General features: G+C 50.1%; 1 protein-coding gene across 1 annotated transcript in view; it reads left to right on the top strand.

The window, feature by feature from the left end:
* CBL (Cbl proto-oncogene) overlaps positions 1-13,039 on the top strand; it is an 81,485-nt gene extending 68,446 nt beyond the window's left edge. The window contains exons 13-16 of the mRNA XM_013007276.2: positions 4,374-4,517; positions 4,887-4,984; positions 5,568-5,750; positions 6,679-13,039. Of these exons, the coding sequence (XP_012862730.1) occupies positions 4,374-4,517; positions 4,887-4,984; positions 5,568-5,750; positions 6,679-6,968 (715 nt within the window). The 3' untranslated portion in view covers positions 6,969-13,039. The remainder of the gene's footprint in view (positions 1-4,373; positions 4,518-4,886; positions 4,985-5,567; positions 5,751-6,678) is intronic.
* Positions 13,040-13,046: the final 7 nt, after the last annotated feature.

The following is a 13,046-nucleotide window of genomic DNA, read 5'->3' as shown; positions in this document are numbered from 1 at the left end:
GGTATTTTGTCATATCTTGCCCAGTCCAACGTCTCCCTTCATCCACTTTTCGGTTGTCTGTCCCCCAGGGAGGAGGTCACACACAGTTCCATGTAATCGGTTCCCTTATGTGAGTCTCTTGAAGGTGGCAAAACTGTTGTTGTTCTGTGGTGCAAACCCAAGGGGGCACAGTCACTGCTGTTGCTTCCATTCGGACTCAGCAACCCTACAGTACAGCGTAGGCCTTCCCCTCTAGCTCTCTGGGTGGCACATTTTCATGGGAGCAGAAAACGTCCTCTGTTTCCTAAGAGATGCCACTGGTAGGTTTGAACCATTGACCCAACACATAACCCATTACACCACAAGGGCTCCTTCAGGGTAGGGTAAATGCTGCCTTCAGGAATGTGTAGACATCAGTGGGAGGGTATATGTTGAAAAGCAATAGCTCCAAATCTTGATAAACTAATGTCAAACTCACAGCCATCATTGGTCTGACTTATGGCCACCCTGTAGAATGGGGTTTCTGAGACTGTAGCTCTTTAGGGGAGTATAAAGCCTCATCAAGGCTGGTGGTACAGAACTGCTGACCTTGTGGTTAGCAGCCCAGTTCAGAACTGCTATGCCATCAGGGCTCCTTCGTGTCTTGACAGTTTGCTAAGTAAAAGTTTCTGTGCATTTGTAGCAAGACAAGGTGCTATCTTGAACATCTTTGTTATTACATATTCTTTAATGACCTTGACTTTTAAATGGTTTTAAAGTAGTAGGCCTGATCGCTTGCCACTTAGGATTTTAATTTTAGTACTACATATAAATAATGCTCTAGTGGGTATTCCTCATTATCTCCTTAGGGAAAATTTTCAGAGATGGGTGTAATGAGTCCAAGGCAGAGACACTTTGGGTTTAGTATGTTTGCTGAAGTTCACTCCAGCAGTGCACAGGTTTTTTATTTCTACAGCTGTATAGGAAAATGCCTCCTCCCCAATACTTTCCTCAATGCTTTCTTCCTTTTTTTTTTTTTAATTGTTTTATTAGGGGCTGATACAACTCTTATCACAATCCATACATATATCAATTGTGTAAAGCGCATTTGTACATTCATTGCCCTCATCATTATCAAAACATTTCCTCTCCACTTAAGCCCCTGGCATTAGGTCCTCATTTTTCCCCTCCCTCCCTGCTCCCCCCTCCCTCATGAGCCCTTGATAATTTATATATTGTTATTTTGTCATATCTTGCCCTGTCCGACGTCTCCCTTCACTCACTTTGCGGTTGTCCGTCCCCCAGGGAGGAGGTCACATATAGTTCCTTGTAATCGGTTCCCTCTTTCCTACCCACTCTCCCTCTACCCTCCCAGTATTGCCACTCACTCCACTGGTCCTGTAGGGCTCATCCTCCCTGGATTCCCTGTGTTTCCAGTTCCTATCTGTACCAGTGTTCATCCTCTGGTCTAGCCAGACTTGCAAGGTAGAATTCATGTCATGATAGTGGGAGCGGGGAGGAAACATTTAGGAACTAGAAGAAAGTTGTATTTTTCATCATTGCTACATCGCACCCTGACTGGCTCATCTCCTCCCCTAAACCCCTCTGCAAGGGGATCTCCAGTGGCCTACTAATGGGCTTTGGGTCTTCACTCCGCACTCCCCCCATCATTCACTATGGTAAGATTTTTTGTTCTGATGATGTCTTGTACCTGATCCCTTCGACACCTCATGATTGCATAGGCTGGTGTGCTTCTTCCCTGTGGGCTTTGTTGCTTCTGAGCTTGATAGCCGCTTCATTACCTTCAAGCTTTTAAGACCCCAGACGCTATACTTTTTGATAGCCGGGCACCATCAGCTTTCTTCGCCACATTTGCTTATGCACCCATTTGTCTTCAGTGATCCCTTCGACACCTCGTGATCACACAGGCTGATATGTTCTTCCCTGTGGGCTTTGTTGCTTCTGAGCTAGATGGCCGCTTGTTTACCTTCAAGCTTTTAAGACCCCAGATACTATATCTTTTGATAGCCGGGCACCATCAACTTTCTTCACCACATTTGCTTATTCACCTGCTTTGTCTTCAGCGGTTGTGTCGGGAAGGTGAGCATCATAGAATGCCAATTTAATAGAACCTCAATGCTTTCTTTACTTAATCTTTATGGATGATTTTTTTTTCCTTACTGGCATTTTATTGTAGAAAATGTCAATGAAATAGAAATAATTTTACAGTAAACACCGTATACTCACCAACTAGACTTGGTTCAGATATATTTGTTATGCTTGTTTTATTACAGATCTAGTTTATACTTCCCACATATCTTACTTTTTTGATGCCCTTCAGAACAAAATAGAGCTAACGTAAGTCAGCTTATGCTGTCACTCAGTGAAGTTTGATCTTTGTGTCCATTTGTAATGCAGACAGAGCTGTAAAAGCAGTGGGTGCCCCTGGCCGTGTGTTTGGCGTGTGTGCAGACACGTATGTGGAAGGGAAGCAATTGCATCTCCCTGCGTGGTGCTCTCGCCTCTTTCCACATTCAGTTGCTGGCTGGATTCTATTATTTGTCTTGTTTCAGGGCATAGTATCCCAGAAATTTCATTTCTGAAGCTTCTGGGACAGGGTTTATGTGAGCAAAATGGCAAGATCATGATCCCCAGAGTGCTCGTCAGAAGATAGGGACAACTGCCAAGTCACGTTAGCATTCTCTGCCAGATTTGTCTTGTTGAAAATGAAAAGAAAGTGTGTTTGCACGGTGAGATAGGATGAGGAGGCTTTTGACAGTCCGTATATATATTTATATATATTACAATGGTTATTTTAATCATAGGTAGGTTGTGAAGTTGATAGACATGGCTAACATAAGGGGTACCATTGGGCAGATGTTTCCCACTAGGGGAGCATCGAGCAACTCACCCTGAGTTAGTGACCCAATGGCGTCGTCTGGGAAGGTTCTCATTTCAAAGAAGTTGAAATATCAATTGATGATAAACCTTGTTCTGGACGTCCGTCAACTTCCTGAAAGTACGAAAATGTTGACAAAGTTCATACACTACTTGCACTTGAAGACTGAGGGGCCATTGAAGAGATGGGGAAGTTATCTGGACTATATTGTAGCTCAGTTCACCGAATTTAAATGGAAGATTTGGGAATGAGAGGGTCGCTGCAGATTTTGTGCCTTGGGTTCTTACTGACCAGGGAAAAGAGTGTCCAGTGGAAACATGTCTGCTTTGTGAAAGAACAGTGACCCAGACTTTTTTCCAAGGTCATTACTGGTGATGAGACAAGGTGCTATTCTTTTGTGTTTGTGTGTGGTTTTTTTTAATTAAAAGATCATCTTATTGGGGGATCTTACAGCTCTTAGAACAATCCATACATCAGTTGTGTCAAGCATATGACATGGTGCTATTCTTATGACCCTGAAAGCAAACATCAGTCAAGCCAGTGGAAGCCGCCATCATCACCTCGCCCCCAAAACTCATATGAAATCAAGTATCAAGAAGATACTCGTTTTTCTTTTTTTTTGTTTTTGATGTGAGGGGGATAGTGCATTTGGAGGTCGTCCCACCAGGTCAGACTGTTCATCAAGCTTTCTATTTAGAGGTTCTGAAAAGATGGTGTAACAATGTGTGACAAAGGCCTGATTGTGGCAGCCGGGGCACTGGTTTTGCCACCACGACAATGCACCTGCTCACACGGCCATCTCAGTGTGCCAGTTTTTGGCAAAAAAACAGCATGCCTCTCTTGCCCCACACACTTGCCTTGCCTGGCCTCTCTCCGTGCGACTTCTTTTTGTTTCTAGAAATGCAGAGGGACATGAAAGGACAGCAATTAGGGGAAGGGAAAAGGAAGGAGGTGTGGCTGCCCTGTCCTGATGGGTGTCCAGAGGCGAGGCACCCACAGATGAGTTTGAAGTGCCTCCAAGGACGGGTTGCAGACTCGACAGGTGTGGAGGGCGACGGAGAGTGCTTTGAGGTGATAGGCTGTTTTGTAAAAAAAAAAATTACAAACCTAGCTTTGAACTTTGGAAAACACAGTCTGGCTTTGGGGGGTCTACCCGCTGTCATCCCTAATGAAAGAGGAACAGGAGTGCCAGCTCTTTGGCCAAGATGCCCCGGGTGATCTACTGCGGGCTTGGTTGGCACTAACGGTGCGAGTGCCTGTTTCCGGGTCACGCATCTTCCGCCCCGGGGCCGCGCCTCCTCAGCGGGGGAGATGGCCGCTCAGGATGGGCTCCTTGCTCTCCCTGTGGTGGCTCTCAAAGTCAACACCAAGGTGGAGCTGAGGGCAGCTGGAAGCCACGCGGACCTTGCCGAGCTTGCCAAACTCATTTTCCTTTTTAAAACTGGCCTCCTGTTTCAGGTGTTTTTTCAGTTTGTTTGTTTTTGTTGTTTACCTTTTCCCATCTTTTGTCTTCCAGGCCTCTTCCTGTGCCAAAGCTGCCCCCTGGGGAGCAGGGCGAAAGCCAGGAGGACGCTGAGTATATGACTCCCTCCTCTAGGCCTCTGAGCCTGCAGAAGCCAGAGCCAAAGAGGCCTTTGGTGGAGACAGCGCCGAGTTCCCGGTAGGTTCACAACAAGCCTGCTTTGCACCAACACCTTTAAGGGAATCTCCTCGGGCATCACTCACTGCTTGGCTTGCTACCTATACACTGCGTGCAAACACTCCAAGAAGCAATTTTGTTTCCTTTCTCTGTATCTGTTCCTCAACAAGATGTATCCAGCCTCTGCTAGATGTAAGCAGAGCCACTTAGGATTTCTCAACAGCACAGCCACCTGTGGCGCTTTAGACGTCCTCCTGGCAAAAGAACCTGTTGTCCTCACAGAATAGAGTCTGGAGTGGCTGTCTGCACCTTCGTTAGCCCTATCGGGGAGTCTGCAGTGAACGGAGTTATGGGTCTGAGGATCACCGGGGCCCTTTCTCTCCTTCACAGAGCGAGTGACTGTGACCAGCAGGGTGACAGCTGCACGTATGAAGCCATGTATAATATTCAGTCCCAGGCCACGCCCATCCCAGAGAGCAGTACCTTTGGTGAGTTACCTTTCTACTACTTAGAAGACGGGCCTGCAGTGTGTGTTGAATGAGTTTCATTCTTTGATTTCCTGCTCACACAGCTAGCTCTTTCTGTCTCTACGGGAGGTACACGTGCACCCCGTGCCCCTGGCCTGGAGCACTAGCCGCTCTCCTGGTTTAATTCCCATTGCTGCGTAGCATTGGCGAAATTCTTGTGTGTGGGGGTGGTGAATACTCAATTCCCATGCTAACTGGTTCACCAAGTGGAGAGCTCAAGGAGCCGGCACACATGCAGCTCTCTGACCCGTGTTCTGTGGTGAGGCCTGTGAAGTGTTCTTGGGGCAGGGCTGCCGCCCCCGCAGGGCTCCTTGGGCGTGTTCGAGAACGAGAGTGGCAGGATTGGAGCAGACCTTATTTCTCTATGTGTTTATCTCCACCCACAGGGCTTCACAGGATTTTTGGGTTTTGGTCAGTAGCCGCTTGGTAGCTGTTTGTTGCCTAGAAAACAAACTGGCCGTGTACGTGGCTGCACGACAGACCGCCCGACAGTGACACATGTTAGAAGAGGGAGTCGGGAATAACTGCCGAAACTTCTCTCTAGGTGACGGGAATTTGGCGGCAGCTCATGCCAACGCCGTCGCCGAGGAGTCGGAGAATGAGGAAGATGGCTACGACGTCCCTAAGCCCCCTGTGCCGGCAGTGCTGGCCCGCCGAACTCTCTCAGATATCTCCAACGCCAGCTCCGCCTTTGCCTGGCTCTCTCTGGATGGGGATTCCACCGCCAGTGAGTGCCCCCCCATTTCTGAGTGAAACCCTACTATCCAAAGGGGACGAAAGCTGGTTCTAGGGCCCAAATTAGGAAGCTCAGCCGTGAACCAGGCTTTTTAGGATTTTGCCAGGCGAGGGGAGGTGGTGGCTCCCCTGTGTGGGGGGCAGGGGTGTTCTAGCTGCTGTGAGCCTGCGTTGTGACAGAGGTGCTTAAGCTATGATGGTTCAGACCACATGGGTCCTGACTTCTAGGCCCTGGGACACAGACATGCTGGGTCACCCTGGATGGGCCTGGAGCCAGCCCACATTTGGGTCTTGGCTCTCAAGGAATGTTCTTGCACCTGTGGCGGCCTGGTAGAACAGCATATAGACTCCTGTCCCTTTGGGAATGTAAGACATCTCTCAGGACAACTGGTGACAGAGATATAGCGCATCCCATTGCCCAAACAGACAGTGATGTCTACCCACCCAATCTTGGTTAGCACGTGTTCACTACAACTTAGCCAATTTCTGTTTCCTTATTTGTAAAAGGAGACCTTGAGTATCTACTTTCTTTGGCCCCCAATATATTTTTTCAAACAACAAGACAATATTGCGTGGGCAAGCTTGTCACCGAGTGCGCAGCCTGGTGTAGAGACAGATGTTAGTGTGCTCATGATGGCAGGTGGTCCTGTTCATGGGAGAGGCTCCTGTAAGCTTAGGGGGGCCCCTTCTGAGTAGAGCCTTGGTTATGATAAACGAGAGCGCTGGAGCTCTAAAATCTCACCTTCTCGAAGAGGCGTGTACACAGTAGTGATATCTTTCCCCCCCATAACGATATCTTTATATTAACATATTGTTATTAATGGTTGTTATTAACTGCCATTCATAAGAACCTGTGTGTCCCTCACCACCCCACCCCACACACACACATTTGCAAATATTTTGTTTCCTATTTCTCCTAGACTTCACTGAGGGTTCTCAAGTTCCTGAGCGGCCCCCCAAACCGTTCCCTCGGAGAATCAACTCTGAACGGAAGGTGGGTGGCTGCCAGCAGGGCGGGGGTGCCACTGCCACCGCCGCTGCCGCCACCTCACCTCAGCTCTCCAGTGAGATCGAGAGCCTCATGAGTCAGGGTTACTCCTACCAAGACATTCAGAAAGCCCTGGTCATTGCCCACAACAACATCGAAATGGCCAAGAACATTCTCCGGGAATTTGTCTCAATTTCTTCTCCCGCCCACGTCGCCACCTAGCACCTCCCCTCCCTGCAGCTGTTGTGGAGGACCGGTAAGCTGGAGGTTCCTGCTGTCCTCGCCGAGCACCTGCCAGTGCCAGCTTCCCCGGGAGCCTCGCAGCCAAGTTTTGCCCTGTCTGTCTGGGATCTCACGACTGTGGTTCCAAGATTTCAAAACAGTGGAAGGAAAGCGGAGCAGCTAGGATGTTTTGTTTGTTTGTTTTGAGCGTGCATTAGAAGGTGTCCTCTCTCCCCATGTAGAGAAAGTGTGGATTTTGTCTTTTAACATTGTGTTGTAGTTGAGTCTACCTGGGGGATGGTCCAAAACGCAGTAGGGCACATGTTGTGTTGTAAATCCTTCAGTGAGGATTCAGACTTTCCCGGGTTAAAAATGTTGTGTCTGTCTGTCTGTGTGTGTCCTGAGATTATAAAAATCAAACTGCTGATTGTGTTACTACTCCAAGGCAAGGAATCTGTAAAAGACTTGCATTTACTGTGGTATTATACCCAACCCTAGTATGAGTGTCTTTGAATGCCAACACTCCCCTCTCATTCGGGTTATCCTGTGCATAGCAGAAGTTGTGTATTTTTAGAAGACTGCCCTTTCCCCTACCTCCTGCTTCCTCCTCCTCCTCCTCTGTGTTCTGTCACCGGTAGTGGGCTTGCTATGCCCCAGCCGTACTGAGGCCAAACAGCGTGTAGGATGTTCTTTATTACATATGGTGGTGTTGGTTTGTTTGGTAGTTTGGGGATGCGGGAGGAGTATTGTTGCTTTATCGTTATAATCATATTTGATACTAGCAGCTACACTGGCCACTCCAAAGCACTGTTTCTATAGGAACATTGAATTTGTTAAAATAAGAGATTGTAATTATCCTAATCACAGAATGACTGATGGAGGCCTTCACACACATTCCACGCCCTCCCCAGAAAACTCTCTGCGGGAGACGGTTGCCTTGGTGCCCGATTTGTGCCCTGATGCAAGTCATGAGTTTTCTACTTCATGGGAACGGAAGAGCATTTGCTTCCAGGGTGGCCTTCCGACCTGGAGGCCATGAAGCTCTTGGGGAGCCTCAGCCACTTGCTATGGCTGCCTTGTCCCCGAAGTGGCACGACATGGACGGGCATTCATTCTTCCCAGAGCAGTATTTTCTGCTCCTGCGGGTTGCTCGGCGTTTATCCTCAGAACTGGATAGATCTTTGTAAAGAGTGGGGTACCACCATGGTAGGTGCCCCCAACACCTTGGCTTTCTCTTGTGCCTGTGGCTTTGGGAACGTAACGTCTCCTCCTCTCTCCTCGCAGTCTCCCGGCCTCTGCACCCTGGGGCTCTGTACCCCACAGTCGTCAGACCTGTTGTGCTGCGGACACTGGCTGGCTAGGCAGAGGGAAGGCTGGCCGCTTCTGTGGTGCAGAGTCTGGTCTGCAGTGTTATCCAGGTCTCCATGCTGCCTGAGTGTCTCTGCCCACTTCCCTAGCGCTGTGTGACCTCCCTCCCTGGCAGAGCCTGACCCGCTGATCGCTCTGCCCTCCCCAAGATGTATAGCATCTGTCTGTCTCGAGGGGGCCAGACAGAGAGTACCTTCCTTAGATCACCCTTCCTTCCAATATTGTCACCTTTGGGTCTAAAACTCCGACTCGCGTTTCACGTGGCTTTCAGCTCTCCTTAGATGGTCTTTCTGCTCCATCCTCTTGCCTCTGAGACCTTCACCCTCCCACAATCAATGGTACCGGACCTGGGGTGGATTTGTCCTGGTCACCTCTTCATGGTGTTGCTCTAGGACAGGAAGCAGCGCTGCCCACCACAGACACAACACCAGAGGTCCAGGATTAGGGGAGGGTGGATGTAGGAAATCGTAAACAATGTTCTCAAAGCCAGGAGAGTGCTGCATTTAAGGTGCCCTTCCGTTTCACCTGTTATTTAGATATGAAAGGCTTAGAGAATGAACTAGAAAAAATGACAGCCACCTCTCTGCTCATCCAGGTTAAAATTGTTGCCTGCCAGTGGACGTTGCCCTGCTGCCTGGAGGCAGGCAGAGAGCTAGGGCCCTGCGGCTGCTCTTGCCGGCGCCCCTTTTGGTCAGGGCATGCACACAGCTCTGGAGCTCACGGTCTCCCTGCCGAGGGCAGTTTGGTCCTTTCCTCTCCTGGCCAGGCTCTAATGGGCAGGCCTGTGGCTGTAGTGCCCAGTGCCTGTGCTGAGCAGAACTTGGCGTGCCCGACATGTGTCTGTGCAGGATGAAAGCTTCGGCCGTTTTGTGAGAGTTCTGGGATTTCCAGGCAAGTCGTAAGAACATTTTTCACACGGCTGTGGTCTTAAGGCTCTTTCCAGAACTTTTTCCTACATCTTTCTGTGTCCAAGCTCCCCGTAGGAGGTCCAGTGAGGTAGTGGTTGGTGATGCTTTGGGTTGCTAACTGCAGTCAGCAGGTCACACGGTCAGCACTCCTCGGAGAAATCAGGGCTTTCCGGTTCCATACAGAGTTTCGATCTCAAAGCCCGCAGGCACAGTTCTTCCCGGCCCCTCCGTCTCTGAGTCCACATTGACTTGGTGGCAGTCAAGTTTTGACGGTTTGCAAGATAACTGATAACCTCTAGTGATTCGTATGGCAATTTTTAATTATTTGGTTCTGCTGTGAATTTAACCAGTAATCAAACCCCTCCTTTCATGAAGCTATCCCTCCGTGTTTGGTGTTTTGCCATTTGGGGCAAGGCCCCGCCCCCATTTCCTCCTCCGGTTATAAAGAGTTCCTCCTCAGTTAACTAGCAGGTCCATGTGATTAAACCCACTTTGCTGTCTCCCTTCTCCTCAGATGGGTAGACTGCCTGATCAGGTCCACTTTCTTCTCTCCCCATGGCTTGCCGTTCAGAACTGGCCTTGGTGCCAGGACGCCCAGGACCGGGCTTTCTCCAGGCCTCCTCCATGAGCGTAGAGCTCTGGACATGTCACCCCGTCAGCATGTGTCTGTTGACGGTCACGTCCATGGTGACAAGACCTACAGAGGGCGCCCTCCTCCTCGAGCCCTCCTTCCAGTCCCTCTGACCACGCACACTCTCAGGCCACTTCATACTATTAGGATCTTCTAGAATTTTTTAAAAATGCAATTGTTTCTCTGTTTTTTTTTCCCCCTGGGGGGCGGCAGGGAGGGGTTGGGGGGGGATTTCCCCCTCCTTCAGATGTTTATTTCCTCTATTGAAAATTAAATTGTTTGATGGTCCAACCAGCAAACTTAGCATTTGGTGGGGGGGAGGGGGTTTGTTTCATTTTGTTTTGCAACAGCTTATTCGCAAAATAGGGCTAACTATGTATGTTCCATTTAAGGCCCCAGAAATAAGCCCTCTTCCTTTCTGTGGATGGTGAGCAGTGGTGTTGCTGCAGAATATTCTCCTACCTCACATCCTGAAAGTCAGAAAGAAGCCTTTCTAGCCCTGTGTGTGGTCTCCCAACTACTGAGCTCACTGTCCTAACCGTGTCAGTCAGCAAATGTCCATGAGTGCTTGCCTGGTGCCAAAGTGTCAGCTAGACCATGTGTTCTTCCTTGCCACCACCTGTTGGTGTGTCCATAGTGGGGGATTGTCCTTGGGCTGTCTAGCAGTGGCATTTGGCCCCAAAGTAGTTCTTTCCACTGAGATTGTGTGGTTTTTATTCCTAGTTACTTTAGAGACAGAGCTGCCCTGCCTGGTAAGATCCATCTAGACTTGCCCATTAGCCCTAGTGCTCTGGCTCAGATTCCTTGTGTAGGTCTCGTGGGTGCCCAGCGTCTGAATGGATTCCCTGGAAGCTGTTGGGTCAGCCACTGAGACGGGAGACGGAGGTCCAGGCTAGCTCAGAGGAGACAACAGGGCCGTTAACGTGCTTAAACAGAGCATCTCCTCACAGTTGCCTGTCTCCCTCTTCGCTGAGCTGCTGGGCCCCGACTCTTCTTGTCGGGAAGGCTTCCTTGCCACTATTTTGAGACCTGTCACCATCTCCCACACTATTTAGGATCTTCTTCGATCCTTCAATGTCTGCAGCTAATCTTATGCCTTAGCAAGGTTTGAAGGTGTTGGGGAAGGTTGGCCACCCACCTCTGGGTCCTGATCTTTAACCACTGTTGGCTTAAACTTGATTCTAAGCTGGGGGTTGGGTCAGGATAAAGAGTTTAGAGACCCTAGAGCTTAATGTCAGAGACAACCGCAGCATAGACCGTGAGACTTCAGAAAACTCAGACTAAAGCACTCAGCCTACATTAGGGAACTGTATTTAGAAATGCAGATAGCCATTTAACGCCTGGAGGAAGCAGGTGGGGCGCGTTCCTTTCTGGGAAAGTGGAAGAAGGTAGATGCTATTTGTTTGCCCTTCCGGTTGGCAGCCTTTGGACCCAAGTGAACCCTACCAGGTCCTCATTACAAGGCTGCATGGAGCTTACAGAGCTGGAGTGGGGAGATGTCGCCCTTAGTCTGTTCTCCTACTTCTCAGCTTTTGAATCAACACCTGTGGCCCCGTGCAGCCGTCCCGCTTCAGGGAGCATCATTGACCCTGGAGTGCCAGCACACCGAGCAGCAGCTGCAGCCCTGCGCAAAGCCCCTACATCAGCAGGAAACTCGGTGGCTGTTGGACTGCTGTTTTGACAGTGGACAGGCAGGCCTGCGGGCATGTCTATGACATGGAAGAAATTCTTAGGGAACTTCTGGTCACTGTTTCTTTTCTTTCCCCTGGCCAGTCTTGACATCTCCACCTGCAGCCCTTTCTCCCAAAAGAGCACTCGGGCTGTCTGGAGCATCACCCCCTAGCCTGGCATCATCCCGGTCTTCATTGTTTCGATAGCAAACCCACAGTTGTCGCTGCCTCCCAGCATTGGCACTGGGTTATATTTATTCTGTGGGCACACAGAGGTCCCTTCCCTGCCCCGGCCCCGGAGGTGTGTGCAGGAATGCTCTGAAGCAGACCTTTCTAGGGCCCTCCAAAACTGCCTTCCAGCAAGAGTGTGTATTAGTGGGGCACATGGGGGGACTAGCATTAGTCCTGTATGGTAGGCCTTTCTGTCTTTAAAAACTAGACCTGATTACTTGCGTCTTTTCCGCTTATTTTTCTCATCCTGGTGTCTGTCCTGACTTAGCAAGGGGCTTCATAATTGTTTATAACTTTTTAACCATCAGAGCCATTTGATATACCTAGAAGTAACTTAATAATCCAAAGATACAGGTCGAGGCATGGGAGAAAGGATAGGGCACCAGACTACATTTGCTGGCCCCACCCAGGTTCCCGGATGGAGGAGCTGGGGGCACCAGTGCCCGGTGCCTCCACAGGGACTTGGGTGGTCCATGTTGGTTTCCAGGGCAGTGCAGGGGCTGGTGCCCCCAGAGAGCAGCATGCTTAAGAGGTGGGGAAGCAGGGCGGGTGGGAGAGCTCGGGCCCAGCCCTGAGAGGCCCGTTCAGAGTCAGGTGGACAGCACCACGCTGCAGGGCCAGCTGTTGACTAACAGCTGTTTGGAGGTCTTGCTGCCCTCCCTGTGTATATTGCTTGAGAAACATGTGGCCGACCACGCCCTGTATTTGTACAGAGCAAAGGCCGAAAGCCACCCTCAGATCTCCTACTGATTTGGCAAGCTGCACTGTTCAGCAGAGCGCCACATGGCCACACACACACGCTCTCCTTCCACCCTGGACCAGACTGGGAGGCCAGAGAGGAGTGTTGCTCAAGACCGGCTACATGCAACACTTCGGCCTACGCCGACGCCACGCTCCGTTCTGAGCATGCTCAGGTCTGAGTGCGGGGCCTGTAGGTCCATCGGCATGTGTGTCCTCTGATCCTGTGTGTCTGTCTTGGGTGAGGGCAGCCAGGGTGGTCTTGCATTTGAAGAGACGAGTGACGGTCAGTGTGTCTTTTCTTCCGCGTCTCTTCCGGCTGCCAGCTCGGTGCCTGCAGACCTCCCGCCCCACCTTGTCTTGGTGTCTTGGCCCTGGAGGAGAAGCCTGCCCTGCTGGAACATGTGGTAGAGGCCTGGCAGCTATGAGGTACCTCCTCCGGCTGCTTTTTGACTGGGGTGACGTGGGGTTTTTAACCTTATATATCTTTTTCCTTCATTCAAAACAAAACAATTTTTAGCACACTGGGGGG

This window comes from Echinops telfairi, unplaced genomic scaffold (assembly GCF_000313985.2).
Source record: "Echinops telfairi isolate 266 unplaced genomic scaffold, ASM31398v2 ScPeMD7_7463;HRSCAF=8501, whole genome shotgun sequence".
Lineage (NCBI taxonomy): Eukaryota > Metazoa > Chordata > Mammalia > Afrosoricida > Tenrecidae > Echinops > Echinops telfairi.
Note: the sequence above shows the minus strand (reverse complement) of the source record. Positions and strands in the feature narration are given on the sequence as shown.